At 57.5% G+C, this 17,140-nt stretch overlaps 2 protein-coding genes across 2 annotated transcripts; one reads left to right on the forward strand and one right to left on the reverse strand.

Annotated features, from left to right (window-relative positions):
* Positions 1–561: 561 nt before the first annotated feature.
* On the reverse strand, positions 562–7,015 carry CUNH11orf53 (chromosome unknown C11orf53 homolog). The gene is made up of 5 exons (XM_027903496.1): positions 7,006–7,015; positions 5,576–5,685; positions 2,684–2,726; positions 1,696–1,991; positions 562–942 (listed from the first exon to the last, which is right to left on the reverse strand). Exons 1-5 carry the CDS (start codon positions 7,013–7,015, stop codon positions 562–564), a joined length of 840 nt encoding a protein of 279 aa, XP_027759297.1.
* Positions 7,016–9,669: 2,654 nt separating this feature from the next.
* On the forward strand, positions 9,670–13,633 carry HINFP (histone H4 transcription factor). Its single transcript, XM_027903506.1, has 9 exons — positions 9,670–9,847; positions 10,514–10,740; positions 10,877–10,988; positions 11,426–11,578; positions 12,192–12,269; positions 12,361–12,481; positions 12,578–12,716; positions 12,821–12,945; positions 13,046–13,633. Exons 1-9 carry the CDS (start codon positions 9,685–9,687, stop codon positions 13,575–13,577), a joined length of 1,650 nt encoding a protein of 549 aa, XP_027759307.1. The 5' UTR covers positions 9,670–9,684; the 3' UTR covers positions 13,578–13,633.
* The last annotated feature ends 3,507 nt before the right edge of the window (positions 13,634–17,140 follow it).

Below are 17,140 nucleotides of genomic sequence, written 5' to 3' on the forward strand. Positions count from 1 at the left end.
CGCATCTGCGAGGGTTGCGCGGGGCTCCTCGGTGCGTTTGTGTGTGCAGAGCTACCTCTAGTGGCCACGGGGCCCGGACTGGCAAACTGGGACTGGAAACCAGTCCCGTTCCCGGTGTGGCAGCCCGCCTGGATGCTGGGAGCTGCCTGCCCTCCTGCCACGGACACCAGGAGCGTGTGGATTTGGTGGAGCCAAAGAGGGGACAGCTCTGGTTCTCCTCGAGGGGAGGGTGTGTTTTGTGCCCTGCAGGTGAGGCCAGCACCCTGAGAACCATTAAATCCTTACGGCTGGAGGAGCCCCCTGGGAAGTGCCCGAGATCCTTGTGTGTAGGAAAGGCCCATGAGGTGCAGATATTTTTACCTGTAGCCCAGCAGGACTGTGAGCAATGACCCTCATAAGGCACTAGAAGGCACCACTTGGTATTTCCAAGCGACTGTATTTCTAAACAGAGCACAAAGCATCAGCACCCCCTGTTTGGAGGTTTAGGAAGGAGCAGAAAAATCATTAATTTGCTTCAATAACCGTCCATTTGTTTCTTTTCCCTCCAGCTCTTCTCTCCCATCAGTAAGTTCTCCGGCCTTCATAAGGCCCCCAGAGGGCACTTTCATCCTCTTTGGCCCAGGCAGGGCTCTCCTGGAGGTGTGGGCTCTCCGAGGGCTGCTCTGGGCAGAGGTGGCTCATCCTGGAGGGCGGCTCGGCTGCGAACGGTGAGAAGGCGTAGGGTGAGCTGGGGGAGCAGTGGGCATCTTCCAGAGGCTGCAGAGGGTAGGGCTGGGCTCCAGGGATGGCTGGGGTCCAACCTGAGCCCCGGAACGGGGAGACACCTGCGGGTTCAGGCGGGGAGAGGCAGCTGGAGCCGGGAGGCAGCGCCTGCAGGGGGTCTGAGCACGCAGCGTCCGACGGGCCCAGGCTGTCGGGTGAGCTCTGCTCCCAGGGCTCTCTCTGCAGGGAAGCAGGGAGAAAAGGCAAGAAAGACCCTTAGGAACAAAAGCTTGTCCTGGAGGTAACGGCGTTTCTATCCCCAACGCTCAGAATCACAGAACATGCTGAGCTGGAAGGGGACCCACAAGGATCATTGAGTCCAACCCTCAGCCCTGCACAGGACCGTCCCCAGGAGTCACATCCTGTGTCCCAGAGGATCATCCAAACCCTCCTGGAGCTCTGGCAGCCTTGGGGCTGTGCCCACTGCCCTGGGGAGCCTGTTCCACAAGGGTTTCTGCTGCTCTGGAGCAGCATTTGGTGTTAAAACTGTTGAACAGAAACCTCTGTCCTGTCCATCGGATGATACTCGAGAAGTATCAAGGCCTGGAATAGGATCCCAGTGGGACTGAGCAGCCCTGATCCTGCAGGGTCCAGGAGCTCTGCCCTGGGGGTGTGACAGGAGCTGGCTCCTGGGAAGCAGCAGGGATGGGGGATAGGCTGGAGCTATCAAAGGATGTTTCTAGAGATTTAAGGAGCTTAACGCAGTAGTTGCTTTGGGGAGCAGGGAAGGTTGGTCTCTCACCAGAAGAAGGGAAAATTAGATGGGAACAAAGATAAGGAACCTTCCCCCACAGCCCTGCCCCATCTGCTGGGGGCTCTGCTGTGCTGCCTCCTGTATCAGCCACGTCCTTCCCACATGAGCCCCCCAGAGTTAACCCCGGGGTTTAAACTGGGTGATCTTTTATTGGGGGACAGAACCACAGACTCACTCACTAGCAGGAAGTGTCCCGTGTCACTGGGGAAGGAGGGCAGGAGAGGGGGCACGGCAGGAGGGCTGAAGAAGGAGCTGGCAGCAGGATTGAGGTGGGGAGCACGGCAATCCCCGTACTGGTCGGTGAGATACGGGTCCAGGAGGGCTGGGTAGCCCTGAGAGGCAGAGGAATCACAGGAGAAGGGCTTGGAGCCCAGAGGGGACGAGTAGACATCACTGACAAATGGCTTGGTGTTGTGGAGATCCAGCTCGGCTGGGAAGGGTCTCCTGACTCCGTAGTAACCGGTGGGAGGTGAGCCTGTGGTGGGCAGAGAACAGGTGGGACAAAGGGGAGCTGTGACAGCAGCACCTGGGAACCACAGAGCCATGGACACCCCTGTGGGTGCAAACCTGAGCCCTTTTCCCTCCAGCATCCCCCAGAGCAAGAACCAATCCTGCCTTGAAGCAGCTGTGTGGGAGCCCAAGTGCTTTTAGCACCCCAGCCTGCCCTGGTCCAGCTGCTGACCTCCATCTGGGAAGCTTTAAATAGGAGCCCTCCTTTTTAAACGGGGAGATTGAGGTCAGTTTTGTCAGCCTCTGCTTTTCCCTTGTTCTGCCACGGCCCCTGGGGAGGAGGTTCCAGCCTCACTCCCCTTTCCCTGCCCAAGAGCTCAAGGGATGAAACAGGTCAGCTCCTGATTTTGTACTTTCTTTCTTCTGCTCCAGAGAAAACTGGAAGATGCAGAAAGAAAAGAAGGATGGCTCCTCTACCGAAAGAGGTGGGAACTGCTTTAATTATCTCTCTCTCTCCTCTCTTTGGGAATTGTATACCAGATTATTGCTGTCCCTGTTTTAACTCTTGTAATTACTTTCCTCCTGGGCTCTCTCTGAGGGGTGGCCCTGCTCTAGGGCTCCTTTGCTTATTCATGTCCTATGGAGGAGAACAGACAGGGCTGTGTCAACTACCCAACCTGTATGGAAGGTTATTTATCAGTGCAGGAAAAACCTCACCTGGCATTTGGACAAAGGCTGACTGTGGTGTGCTGGTGCTGCCCTGCAAAAAAAAGACAAAGGTAGGTTAAAAAAATTGCCTTTCCAGTGGGAGGTGGCTCTTTGAACACGTAGTTTGGGAAGGTTTGGCATAACTCAGATGCACCCTTTGAGCCTTGGTGCTGTGAAGGGCTTAACTACATGACTCCAAGCCTGGGGCCTCTGAGGCATTAGAAGATGTAGGCTAAGAAGAGATTGTGGAGGTCTTGAGTAGAGCTGATAACAGGAGAAGTATCAAGATAAATGGCTTCTCTCTGGTGCACTGCAGAGTCCTTTAATGCAGGCAGAATGCTGAGCACTCACTTTGGTGTTGGCACAAAGCAGGTCTCAGTAAAGTGGGATTTGAGCCCTTGACTGGTCAAAATGGGCAGATTCTGAGTCCTGGCTCTGCCCACCTGTGCTGCTTCACCTGGCTCCTCCTCACAGCACAAGCAGGCTGTGTGTAAAGGCAGTTATTTCTAATTCCTTCTCGGGTCCTGCAGCAACCCTGATCATAATGATAATCTCCTCTTGGTCCCCAGGGAAGGGAGAATTAGCCCTGAGTGACCCTGGTGCTCACAGTGCCTAATTCCCTCCAAAGCAAAGGCATCTGCTGCTCTGGAGCAGAGCTCATTCCTGGGGTTTCATTGAGTTCTGGGACCTCTAAACCCACAAAACAGAAACAGGGAGCCCGTGGCTGCATTTATTTCAACTGTCCCCTGGCCAGTGCTGGGGACAGGCTATTTTCAGTTTGCATAGTGCAAACAGGAGGTTCCTGCTGTGGCAGGCAACCAAATTTAGAGGTTTAGATTTGAATTAAAATTTGCCAGGGCTGGGACTTCCTTCTGCTGCCGAGGGAGGTTTGCAGCTGCCCCCTGCTCCGTCATGAAAATGAGCTGTGAGCCAGCACAGGTCACACGGGCTGCAGAGGGTACAGGAGGGGGCAGGAAGGAGCCCCTTGGCTTGTGGATGAAGAAGAGTGTTCATGTCACAGGGGCAGGGCTTGCACCAGTCTCCAGCTGGGCCATTTTTGGCTGCAGATCCTCAGTGAGGATCCTCTCTGGTGGTGCAGCAGACACCCCCCTCTCAGCATCCACGTCACCTCGGGAGGAAAAGGTTGTGCTGGGGGGTGCAGGTGGCACAGATCCTGCCTTAAAGGACAGAGGGCTGCAGGGATGGGAGCTGGGATGGGACAGGAGGGCCCTTGGCACAGCTGCCAGCCTCTAGTACGGAGCATTCCCAATTATCAGAGCCTCAGTTAATCTTTGATCATGAAGCTGCCTGACTGTGTGCACACACCTACGATGGGTGGTCACAGAGCTGCCAGGGCTTTGCTGCCTGAATTCAGCTGCAAGAGCCTCTGCTGCAGCTCTCCACCAGGGCAGGCACCACGTGCTTGCAGAGACCTGCATTTCATTCCTCTCCTCGCTCTCCTTATCGGGCAATGAAAGGTTTGGCTTAATTGAAACCCATTAGTTCATTTCCTGCCTGCACTGCTTCCCTTCCGTGGGGCTGGATGCTCTGCAGCTCATCAGTGTGTCTGTCCAGCATCCCCTGGGCACTCCCAGCACGCTGAGCTGCTGATAAGCTGGGTCTCAGCCTGCCTTGCACATGGTCAGGGTGTCGTCATGCAGAGGGTAACTGGGAGCTCGTACCTGTGCAAGGGAAAAGTGGGACCCTCCCTGAAGACCATGCCCAAGCCCTTCTGCCCTGCAGCCGGTGTAGAATCCCAGATTTTGCGTGGTTTTCATCACAGTGTGCCCTGATCCTCGTGGGTGTCTCCCAGCTCAGCATATTCAGTGATTTCCTGTCGTTTGACGTGTGCAGGGCCTGGCTGCCGTGGAATTCTTGCTGTTGTGCTGCCTCAGTAATCAGCCCAGCAGCTCATCTCTGCTGAGCCCTCATCTTCCCTCCTCCAGAGACCTCCCCTTGCCCCACAAAGGCTGAGGGATTTTTTTTTTTTTGGGGGGGGAAGGGGAAAGCAAAGCTTGTGCTCGAACACAAGATGCAGCTAAATCCCAGAGCATCACAAACACACAAAGGGGTGTTCAGCTATCTGCCATAAAAATGTGTCTTCTGCTGCCAGTAATCTGGGTTTCTGCTCTCACTCTTTCCTTCCAGGGTGCAGTTTCAGCAGCTTGGCTGCACCCCCTTATCTGCCCAAGCCCTGCTGATCCCAGGGAATGCAAGTGAGGAGCTGCTGCTCCTTATAGGTGAGTCTTGGGAGCACCCAGGGAGGAGATGGTCGTGCCACTGGATGCCACGTGCTGGCACTGCAATGTTGTATCCTCTCCTGGGGACAGCGTTGCTTTGCTGGCTGGCAATTGAGGGAAAAAAAAAAAACAGTGTAGTGTATGAGAGCCTGACTGGGGCTTCCTGTTGCTATAGAACCACTTTAGGAAGAGATCATCTCCTGCAAGCTGCTGCTTGGCCTGCTGCCAGCCCATAGCATCACTGCATCTCCCCTGGCACGCTCTGGTGTGCCAGGGAGGAGCTGGAAGGAGCACAACATTCGGGGAAGAACAGCTATTTTTGTGGCACTGACTGGTTCGAGTGCAGCTTGGAGCGAGGGGGAAAGGAAGTCGACTTGGAGAGGTGTCCCATGCAGGATGTGAAAGGAATGAGAAATTTGGCATTACTGATATGCTCCAAATAGGAAGAAAAAACCACTTTTGGGCATTAGATCACTGATGGAAAAAAATCGAGGAGCCGTCAGTGATGTTCTGGGACAAGCACTGGTGTTGCAAATGTTTTCGCTATTCCCTGCCAGCACTGGAGGGACCCTGAACTCTACCAAAGTGCTCTTTAAAGCAGAGAGTGGGATAGCATGATTTTTTTGGAGGTTAAAAACGTGGTGGAGAGGGAGTGACTTACGCTGAAGTGGGAGCCACTGCTCTGCCTGGAGCGTTTCTCAGCCAGAAGATCCTTGACCGTGTGTTTCACCCTCACTCCTTGGTACACACGTTTGCCAAAATCTGTGGGGACTGAGGGGGGGAAATGAGCGTTAGGGAGCTCAGGGGGGAGCCCAGAGCAGCTGGAAGAGGTTGTTGCAGAAGGAGCAAATTCATCACATCTAGATAGCAAGTCAGGAAGGAGAAACTGCAGTTATTAATACAAAAATGGAGCTCAGCAGTGAGGGCTGCTCATCTACACAGGGAGATTGAGGTGCCCTAACCTGTGTTCCCACGTTGAGTGCCACATGGCTTTCATGCAGGTCTTTTGTGGCTTTCTGAAGGTTTTGGGCTTTTGTTTTGCCTGAACACAGAGCTCCCACCTGTGGGGCCAGGGAGGGGTTTCCCTACTGGCTTTTATTGAAATCTTCTGGGGAGGAAAAAAAAAAAAAAACCACAACTTAACTTTGAAGTTAATCCCTTGGAAAACACACAGCCACGTTCTCCCGAGGGAACACAAGCTGCCATCCCGCAGCTGGTGTGTTTGATCTCTAAAAATTTATCATTTGGCCCTTCTTCTGCTTTTCCAGGATGTGTCATTTGGCCTCGTTCATCCCTTTCTTTCCTGTGGTTTTGTGTCCCCAGGTGCACAGACACGGGAAACACAGGGAGGGAGTGGAAAGGGAAGAGCAGAGGGTTTAAACAACACCGTGCTGGCTTGGGGTTACCCCAAATGTTGGCTGTTGGGCCAGAGGAATTGCAGTTTTGGGCAATTACAGCTTGTTTTTTGGTGTTTGAGTGCTAACCAGAACCAAGGCTAGGAACAAGGTTAACACATTCAAGGGGCAGGGCCCCAAAAACAGAGGTGAACTCTGAGTCCCACATCAAACAGTGAGTACCTGAAGTGGCCAGAAATGCATGAATCTGCACACTGATTTCTAATTAAGCCATGCAATGGCTCTGCCCCTTAGCCTTGTTTTTAAGTTTTCACTCCAGCCTCACATAACTCAAACCTGTTGCTTTCAGTGAATTATTCAGCAGCATCTGATGCTGAGCTATTAAAACTTCAGATAACTCTGCTACTGGCAGCATTGTGGAAGAAAATGCTAATTTGGGCCCGAGTTTATATAATTTTCAGGCAAATTGAATCATATTTCACATCACTTTGATCTAACTGCCTTTTGAAAAACATCGCACTGTGGAGGAATATAAATTCAGCTTAGAGAAGACAGAACGTGCTAATTGATACCATTAAATTCTTGGGACACCAAAGATGCCACGTGTTGATTTCAAGACAATTCTTTCTGATTATTTCTTTTTAAAATACGAGCCCAAGAACAGCACAGAATGTTCTCTCCCTGCTAATTCCATGGGGATGCATCCTGTGAAAAAGTCAAGGGTGCTGCAACTCACCTGTTTCCATGGTTGTTGCTGCTGCCAAGCGCCAGCTCTTGGATCCTGCAGGATTTTGGAGCAGGGCTGTGTCTGTCATGAGCCTCCCAGGGCAGAGTGAAGCCTGTGCTCATGTTCCCCTGGTAAACTTCCAGCTGGGAAAGCTGGAGGAAATGGGTTTTCTCCAGTTCAGGGGTGTCTCTCCACGATGCCTCACTTGGGATTTGCTTAAATGCAAATCCCTGGGTCTGGGTTTCGCTCCCATTTGCATGGTCAGTGTGGATCCTTCCCAGAGAGGCTCCTTCCTGTCCAACCTGACATTTCACGGGTGAAATCCCAGGTTTGGGGACAGAAAAACCTTGGCTGGAAGCGAGAGGGTGGCAAGTCCTGCAGGGATGAGCCATTTCTTGGGAAAACAAGGCTTGGGACAACAGGATCTTCTCTTGTGGAGTGTGAGACACCCACGAGCTGCTGGAGACACGCACAGGGGACCTCGCTTGGACAGCAGCTCTGCCTCTCTGGGACCCCACAGATTGTGCTTTGTGTAATGAAAACTGTCCCTTTGGACTCTGGGAACCCAGCAGGGCTTTGCCTGGAACCCACAGGCACCTGCAGGGAGGGGGATCACCTTCAGCCAGGGACAGAATGCTCGTGGGACTGGCAAGAGTGTCCACCAGCAAACCCACACGTTCCTCGGGAGGGGTCCCCTTTGGGAAGGGCTGGGTTTGTCCTGCAGGGAGGCAGCAGGAGAGGGAACAGCAGCCAGGAAAGGACCTGTTTTACACTGCTGCTGGGCCCAGATTGAAAGCAATGTTGGCCAGAGCTGCCACAGCCACTCCTGCGTGGGCGGCGAGGCCGTTTGTGTGGTGTCTGAACCACAGGGCACAGCTAAACCTTTAAACTCCCCTTTAGTCACTGCCAGGGAGCATTTTCCCTGTCAGGAGAGGGAGGGCAGGCCGTGCTGAGGCAGAGGATCTCTGGAGTGCTCTTTGCACAAGCACAGGGGGCTGATGTGCAGCACTTGTGCTCATCTTACAGGAGCAGGGCAAGGCTGGCGCCAGCATGTTCCTCCTAATTCAATATTCCTCCTCGTGGAGTCTGCTGCCAGCTCGTGGGGCCATTAGGAAAGATCCTTCCCTCCTTGTAATCCCTGTGCTTCCCCCAGCATTGGCCTGGAGATTAATTTGGGTTGTCACGTGATCAGCCTTTCTGGTTTTTTGGTGGTTTTTTTTAATTGTAATTACTCTTTTCCTTCAGAGGAAATAAAAACCCCCAAGAGCAGCAGCTGGCAAGGGCTGTGTCTGTATCACTAGGGCAGAGATGAACCAACATCCTGAATAATCCCCCAATATTCTTCCCTTGCAGGAGGTAACTCAGGTGTTCAGTCAGTCCAGGTGCTCTCTGTGCTGATTGCAAAGGAACTGCATTGAAAACAAACCAACCTTTGCAGGAAACAAAAGAGAGATGAAGCAAAAAACTCGGCCAGCCCTTCTTTGAGGTGAGATTATTCACCTCTTACCCCGTGCTTTCATTTGAAAAAGCATCACAGCCAGGTTCTCTTTGTAATTCTCTTTGTCTGGGCACGTGCTCCCCACTCACATCGAGGGCAGAGCCACTGAGTGTGCCAGGAGTGACAGGAACCATTGTGCCCAGCACGCTCTGGGGCATGTTTTGTTCAACCCCTTTTGTTTTTAATAAGACATTTGCCTGTGCCAAAGCAAACTCTGAGAACTGTGCCTCCATTCTGTGCCACAAAAAAAGAGCCCAGGACAGCAGATGTGACAGTCAGTGTAGATTTGTTTAATTTAAACTGTCATTTCAATCCATCTCCTGGTTGCTGAGTAAAGGGAATTTGTGGCATTAGCTCGTGGTGGGAATTGCTGGGGTTTGTGTCCAGCTTGGTGGGTTCTCGTTGTAAGGGCTCTTATTTGGGCAAGGAACTGTCCTGGAGGCGCCAAAAATTAACTCAGAATGGTTTGGGTTGGAAGGGACCTTAAAGGTCATCCAGTCCCACCCCCCTGCCATGGGCAGGGACACCTTCCAATGGACCAGGATGCTCCAACCTGGCCTTGGACGGTTCCAGGATGGGGAAACCCTGGGCATCCTGTGCCATGAACTGAAACACAACAAGTTCCACCTCCGTGTGAGGAAGAGCCTCTTCCCATGGAGGTGGCAGAGCGCTGGAACAGCTGCCCGGGGAGGGCGTGGAGCCTCTGGAGTCATCCCAACCCCACCGGGACGTGCTCCTGCATCACCTGCTCCAGGTGACCCTGCCTGCACATGGGGGGCTGACTGGATGACCCTCACAGGTAACCTCCGACCCCAGCTATTCGGCGATCCCGCGGAGAGCTGCCCCGGCTCCCGGGGTGGGGGTTTTCCCGACTCCGAACGGGAATCCCTGGAATCCTCCCTCTCCCCGTTGGGACCCAAAGCGCCCCGGAACCCTCAGCGAGCGGCGCCACTTTCCCGGCCGGACCCGCGCGCGCGACGCCTTCCCGCGCGCTGATTGGCCGGAGGGCTGGGGCGGGGCCGGTTCCTATTGGCTGCCGGGCTCGGTCCGTCGCGCTGCGGGGCCCCCCAGCGGGGCAGAGGCGGGCGGAGGGGCTGCTTCTGAGGGGGGTCTCGTTCCCGCTCTCCCCGCACCCCGCGGTGCTCCGACCCGCTCCCGGCTGGCCGCAGGAGGATTCAGGGGCTCCGGCCATGCCTCCCGGCCGGGCCGGCGGAAAGGGGGCCGTGGTGCTGCAGTGCGAGTGGCAGCAGTGCTCGTTCGTGGCGGCGGGCATGGAGGAGTTCTGCGGGCACGTCGCGCAGCACCTGCAGCAGCACCTGCCCGGCGAGCACCGCGACGAGGTGGACCCGCTGGGTGAGGGGCTGGAGGACTCCTCGCTCGCCGCTGCTCCCCGACAGGAGTGGGGAGCCGGTGGGGGGAAAAGTCGGGCTGTGCTCCTGGGGAACATCGGGCTGTGCTGGGGGAGGGCCAGGCTGGGCATCAGCAGGGATTTCTGGATGGAAAGGGCTGTCAGGCACTGGCAGGGGCTGCCCAGGGAAGTTTGGGGTCCCCAGCCCTGGAGGTGTCCCAGGAAGGGCTGGACGTGGCACTCAGTGACAAGGTGGGGATGGGGCACAGGTTGGACTGGATGATCCTGGAGGTCTTTTCCAACCTGCGATTCCCTGAGAAGAGAATGTTTCTGGCCTCCTTCCTGCCCCCCTCCCTGAGCAGAGCGGTGCTGCCTGTGGCGTTTGCTTCCCCCAGCGTTGGCCTGCAGATAATTTGGCCTGTCACGTGACCTGCCTTCCCAGGGGAGGCCGCTGGGCTTTTTTGGGGTGTAATTGCTCTTCGGAGGAATGGAAAAACACCAAGAGCAGCAGGTGGCAAAGGCCGTGTGTGCTCAGGCCGTGCAGGCACCCAGTAGGATCTCAGCAAAACCCCCGTGGCATTCCCCTCCCTGGAGGTTTTCCCTCTGCCCACTGGACTGGATGATCCCAGAGGTTTTTCCCAGCCTGGCTGATGATCCTGTGTGTGTTGCAGAGGAGTACACGTGCCTGTGGCAGGACTGTGGGTTCTGCTCCCCGGAGAGCCCCTCCGACCTCGTGCGCCACGTCTACTTCCACTGCTACCACACCAAGCTCAAGCAGTGGGGGCTGCGGGCCCTGCAGGGCCAGGGGGACGTCAGCCACTGCCAGCTGGACTTCCAGAGCAGGAACATCATCCCTGAGATCCAGGAGAACTTCCTGTGCCTGTGGGAGTACTGTGAGGTGAGAACAGGGGGCTTGGTTTAACCCAGGGAGGGAGAGCTGCTGCTGGCTCTGCTGGGGCCTGTGTGAAAGCACCTGAGCTTGTGCTGATCTCTTTTTTTTTTTGGACCCTGTTTTTAATGTCCTTCCTCCCCAGAGATCCTTTGATAACCCCGAGTGGTTCTACCGGCACGTGGAGGATCACAGCTTCTGCTCCGAGTACAAGGCAGCAGGGAAGGAGAACCACGTGGTGCTCTGTGGCTGGAAAGGTCTGTGTGTGGCTCCAGGGCCTCTCCAGAGGGGCTTTTGCACGGGGCTGGGTTGCAGATGTGGCACAGGAGAGCTCTCTGCTGCTCAGGAGGGTTTCAGACCTTCAGAAATGTGCGTGGTGCTGAGAGGGAAATGTCCCGCAGGATTTGCTTCAGGGCATCCAGCTGAGTGCTTGACACTGAGCTTTTCATTAATATTTAATTAGTCCCTAGAAGAAAAGGCTGGAGTTTATTTTTATCTGCCATTTCCTCCTGTGTCTGTGCAGTTGCCTCAACTGCTGGCAGGGGTCGTGCCAGCTGTACCCCAACGATCTCCCCCTGCTGTGCCCCTGCTCCCTGGGCTTTCTGGGGGCCTTGCTGCCCAAGAGAGAAGAAGGCTGGTGCTCAGTCAGTGGCCCAGCTGTGAGGGGTCTCACTGTGCTGTTGTTTGTGCCCAGACTGTGACTGCAGCTTCAAGGGGCGCTGCAAACTGCGGGAGCACCTGCGCAGCCACACGCAGGAGAAGGTGGTGGCCTGTCCCACCTGCGGGGGGATGTTTGCCAACAACACCAAGTTCTTCGACCACATCCGCCGCCAGACCGCCCTGGACCGTAAGCCCCGGGGGCAGGGAGGGGTTAGGGGAGGCATTCCTGGGGCTGGGATGTTTGGGAAGAGACCTCCAAGCTCATCCAGTCCGAGCTGTGCCCGATCCCCACCTTGTCACCCAGCCCAGTCCTTCCTTGGACACCTCCAGGGATGGGGAGTCCAAACCTCCCTGGGCAGCCCCTTCCAATGCCTGACCACCCTTTCCATGCAGAAATTCCTCCTGATGTCCAACCTGAACCTCCCCTGGCACAGCTTGTGTCTTCTGAGGAGTGTCTTCTTGCAGCAGCAGGATTGGAGGGCTCACACTGCTCAGCCAGAGCAGAGTCCCAGGCAGCAGTACTGGGATTTGCTGGCTCAGTTCCCTGTGCTGACGGTGTGTGTGATGGTTGCTCCCCAGTTTCTGCACTGGGAGGCTGTGCCTTTTGGTCTTTGCAAGTGTTGTTTTGGGATTTTTTTTTTTCAGTTTGGCTTTGTAATCAGTGTGCGCTGTCTCTGCCTGCAGAAGAGGGTTTCCAGCCCCTCTGTAACCACCTTTATTTCTCCCTTGCTGCTCTCTGTGCTGTTCTCCCTGCTCTGATCTCCTTTCTCACCACCCCCTCCCCTTGCTCCCTGTCCCAGAGCAGAGGTTCCAGTGCTCCCACTGCTCCAAGAGGTTTGCCACGGAGAGGCTGCTCCGCGACCACATGAGGAACCACGGTGAGTCAAGGGCCCTTCTCCCGGCTGAACCCCTGAGCAGAGAGCGCTCTGCCCTGCTCTGGGGTCACATTTCCCCCTGTCCTTGGCGCAGTGAACCACTACAAGTGCCCCCTGTGTGACATGACGTGCCCCCTGCCCTCCTCCCTGCGCAACCACATTCGCTTCCGGCACAGCGAGGAGCGGCCCTTCAAGTGTGACTACTGTGACTACAGGTGAGGGCAGGGGCTCTCCCTCCTCCCAGGGGCACCTGTGTGCCTGTGCTGCCGTGTTCACAGCTTTGTGTCCCCTCCCTCCCCCTTTCCTTCCAGCTGCAAGAACCTCATTGATCTGAGGAAGCACCTGGACACGCACAGCAAGGAGCCGGCGTATCGCTGCGAGTTCGAGGCCTGCAGCTTCTCTGCCCGCTCCCTCTGCTCCATCAAACTGCACTACAGGAAGGTCCACGAGGTGGGAAGGCAGCAGAGCTTGCACTGCTCGTGTTACCCCGTGCCAGGCTTCCCAGAGGGGCTGATTCCCCCTCCTGTGCTCACCCCCCTCTCTGTGCCCCCCAGGGTGACTCGGAGCCCCGGTACAAGTGCCACGTGTGTGACAAGTGCTTCACGCGTGGGAACAACCTCACCGTGCACCTCAGGAAGAAGCACCAGTTCAAGTGGCCCTCGGGGCACCCTCGCTTCAGGTACTGCCTGCGCTGAGCTCCCAGAATCCCCCTTCCTTGTGTGTTCCTGTCTCCTGGGAAGGGGAGTGTGACTGTCCACCCCCCTGCCCGTGTGTGCCAGGTACAGGGAGCATGAGGATGGCTACATGCGGCTGCAGCTGGTGCGCTACGAGAGCGTGGAGCTCACAGAGCAGCTCCTGAAGGACAGGGAGAAGCGTGGGGAGGCCCTGGAGGGCCCAGCCGAGTGCGTGGTGCTGCCCGAGGGGGAGGGCAACCTGCAGGGCATCATCCTGGAGCCCCCAGCGGACGCTCCCCTGGCAGAGGAGAGCGGGGTCTCAGAGCTGTGCCCCGAGCCAGCCCAGCCCAGCGCCTTCCAGGGAGCTGCAATGTCCTCAGAGCAAGAGCCCAGCACCTTCCCAGGGCCAGCTTTGTCCTCAGAGCAAGAGCCCAGCACCCCCAGCAGCCCCATCATCCGGGTGGTGAACAGGACCAACGAGCACGGGCAGAGCGAGACTGTGTATTACGTGATGGCCAGCACGGCCCCAGAGGAGCAGGGGACAGCAACCCCTGCGGGGCTGGCTGGGGAGCTGGAGGAGAATGTCATGGACAGGCTGCAGAAGACAGCAGAGGAGCTGGGCATCCAGATCGTGTGAGGTGCCCCCAGGGCTGTGTTCGTGGGGAGAACTTGGGCCTCGGTGGGATGTGCTGCTGGGGGAGGACGGGGGGTGCCTGGGGTACCTGGGTGGGCTTGTCTTCACCCTGTGCTGCCCCTGGCTCTGGGCAGCATGGGGAGAGGTGAAGGACAGGTCTCAGCCGTGGATCAAGGGAGGTGAGCTGGGAAGGGCTGGCTGTCTCCTCCTCTTGGGGATTAGGGACTAGCAAGCCTCTCCCACCCTCCCAGGAGGTTTGGCCTAGGCCTGGCCCAGGGAACTGGTGGGTGATGTGGTCCCTTGCTGAGCCTGTTCCTCAGCCAGGACCTTTCCAGGCTGGATGGTGTGTGGGGCAGACACTGGTGCTGAAGCCTCTTCCCTGGGGAGATGTGTGGCCTTTTGCAGTGTCCTTCCCCAGCCAGAGTTTCTCCAGGGGATGGCAATGCCTTCATCAGCACGTCCCTGCACTTCATCTCTGCTGGTTCAGCTGGTGCTGGTGGTGGTGGTTGCACCCCTGGTCCCATTAGTCTCTGGGAGGAGCGGGCTGGAGGTGCTTTCCCGTGCAGGCCACTGCAGCACTGGGACATTGGGAGCTTCCCTTCTGCTTTTGTCATTCCCTGGGTTTCCTCCCCACATTGGGGTTTGGGCTCCTGGTTGGGCAGAGTGTACTTTGGCAGGACGAATAAAGATCAGGCTGCCAGGCCAGGCAGTGGCTGGTGTGTGTTTCAGCCCCATCCCTGCCAGCTGGGGTGTCAGAAGGTGGCACTGGGATACCCTGAGCCTGCAGTGTGGGAGGTGGGCACTGGAGAGCTGCCAGGATCTCCTGGCACCGTGCAGCTGGCACTGGAGTTGTGCTGCTCCTCGTCCCCAGAGGTGGCACTGGAAGGCCGGGTTTAGCTCTGGCACTCCTGTTCCTGCTGCGGGTTTGATTTTTGCTGCCTCCTCCAGGGCTGTGCTGCCTGCTCTGGCCTTTTTTGAAAGCAGGGAGGAGCCCGGATTTGTGAGCAGAGCCAGCTTGTCCTTTGTCAAGTGACTGGCCAAGGACAGTGTGAATTTGGGGTCCCTGGGGTGACCTTTGTGCCCTCTACCCTGTGGGGAGGTGATGAGCCCAAGTGGAGGCAGGGATGCACCTTGCTGGACACTGACTTTTCCCCCTTGCTCCTTCCTTGAGCAAAAGCTGTTGGAATTCCAGTTTAGTGGAGGAAATCCCTTTATCCTAAACCCTTGGCCATCTGCTCACTTTCCAGTTGCACCCACTGGCTGTGGTTTGGTGGCTGTGCCCTTGGGGTGGGGCAGCTTTGAGCAGCCCTGGGTGAGGGGCACTGAGCTGTGCAGGGGCCATCCAGGAGCTGGGGATGGAGCCAGGGATGAAGTGGCCAGAGCTGCCTGAGGGTGTCCTGGGGCTGGATCCGTGTGGGAAGGGCAGAGTGCCCCCCTGCACCCCAAAACTCTGCTCTGCAGGGGTGAGTGGAACACAAGTAGGGCTCAGGGGGTGTCCCAGCAGCCCTGACAGCACAGATGCCAGAGGATGCTCCTCGATCCAGGCAGGGCATCCCTGGGCTTGGAATGCAAGGTTGAGGCCTTGCCCAGCCTTCCCTCCCTGCCTGGCCCCTGCTCCCTGGTCCTTGGCAGAGCTGGGCCAAGGATACCTTCGAGAGAAGGGCCCTGTGCCAGCTTTGCATTCGCAGCACTCCCAGCCTGGCCCTCCTTCCAACATCCTGCCAGAGCCAGGGTTGTGCCTGCCTGGTGTTGGATGGAGTGGTGGGTGCTGGGACTGGAGGAGAGGCTGTGGTGGCTGGGAGTTGTCCCTTTAAACACCGGGCCTGGGCAGGGTAATCTGCCAGAGATTATCTGCTGGGGAGAGGATTGGCATTAGAGGGAATGTCTCCTCCCTTCCCCCATGTCCTACAGCAGCCCCTGTCCCCTGTGTGTGTGTGTATGGAAAACCAAGTTCACTTTCTCCTGGGCGAGCAGAGAGGGGGGTCTGTGGTCTGAGGGGCGAGGGGAGGAGGGCAGGGTGTCCATCATGGCACTGGGCCTCCTCTTCCTCGCCCTGCTGGCCACGCTGGTCTCCTGCGAGGACCCAGAAGGTAACAGGGCATTTTTTGGGGGGGGTGAGGGGCTTGCAGGGTGCCCCAGAGCTGCTGGAACAGTCTTCCCCAGTAAGGAGCAAGACTTTTGTCACTCCCCTGTGCTGGGGCTTGGCACAGGGGAAGGGGGAGCTGGGTCCTGGCAGTGAGGGCTCACCACAGCGAGGGTCAAGGGGTGGGCTGAGAGGAGCTTTGGTGGCCTCAAACACCTCCCTGGGGGACTCTGAGGGCTGGGGAGCTGATGGGAATGGTGGCCCTCACCCCCCCAGCCTTGCTCTCAGTGGCACCAGAAGACCAGGATACCTACTGGTCTGGCACAGCCCCCATCTGCGTGGGGGGCTGCAAGGGCAAGCACAAGGAGCTGAAGAGGAGCCAGTGTGGGAACGGCAGCTGCTGCTGGCTGGGCTACAAATCCTTCTGCAGAGGTAAAACCAAGTGGGGGAAGACCGGGGTGGGGGTCCTGGGGCTGCCGCAGGGCTCGGCACAGGCAGCCTGAGGAGGGCAGGGTTTGTACCACACACCACACACCACACACAGAGGTGTGTGAGTGCCAACAGCAGCCTGGTCTTGGGGCCACGTGGGGACACGGATCCTGCCCAGGATCCAGGCCCCACAGCCCTGCCTGGGGCACCCCTGGGGCTGCTGGTTGGGCAGGGTGGTGTCAGACAGGACACCCTCCTCGTTGGCAGTGAACTGCGGGCGGCCCGAGGCGGATTTCAACTCGGTGGTGCACGGGAACGACTGGTGGGTGGGCTCTGTGGTGCGCTACAGCTGCCGGCCCAGCTTCCTGCTGCTGGGGGACGCCGTCAGCACCTGCCGCTCCGACGGCCGCTGGACCCCCAAGCCCACCTGCCTCCGTGAGTACAGCCTGGGGGCATGCCAAGCCCCCCCATCCCGGGAAAGTGCCCCGCAGTGGGCACCCGTGGACGTGCCCTGTCCCCGCTCCCGCAGGGATCTGCCTGCGGGGCCGGATCGAGATCAGCGAGCGGGACATCACCGGGGAGTGCTCGTCGTCCTGCAGCTCCCAGGCCCACCTGGGGGCCCCCCTGAACCGCGGCTGCATCAAGATCTCGTCCTGTGTCACCAAGCGGTCGGGCTGGGCCCGCTGGTTCCAGCGCTGCGACATCTGCGAGTGCGACTGCCACGTGCCCTGCGGTGAGCGCCGGGGGTGCCCTGAGGTTGCTGCTCCCTGGGAAGGGTTGGCACTGACACCCGGGGGCTGCAAACAGCTCAACATTGCTGCCTTTGCCCCCCTCACAGGCTCCTCCAGGTAGAGCTGGGCCAGCCAGGGCTGGCTGAGGGAGGCCTCCACCCTGGATGTCTGTTCTCTTCACCACGTGTCTCTACAGCCTCGCTCCTTCCATGAGCTCCATCCATCCCAAGGCTGCCATCTGAGAGGAGAAGAGATGTTCTGGACTCACCCTTGCAGGGCTGCCTTGCTGTCTGGCTCTATCCCAGGGCTCTCCAGGGGCAGGG

This window comes from Empidonax traillii, unplaced genomic scaffold (genome assembly GCF_003031625.1).
Source record: "Empidonax traillii isolate 1590-97213 ecotype Southwest subspecies unplaced genomic scaffold, ASM303162v1 scaffold975:size500420, whole genome shotgun sequence".
NCBI lineage: Eukaryota > Metazoa > Chordata > Aves > Passeriformes > Tyrannidae > Empidonax > Empidonax traillii.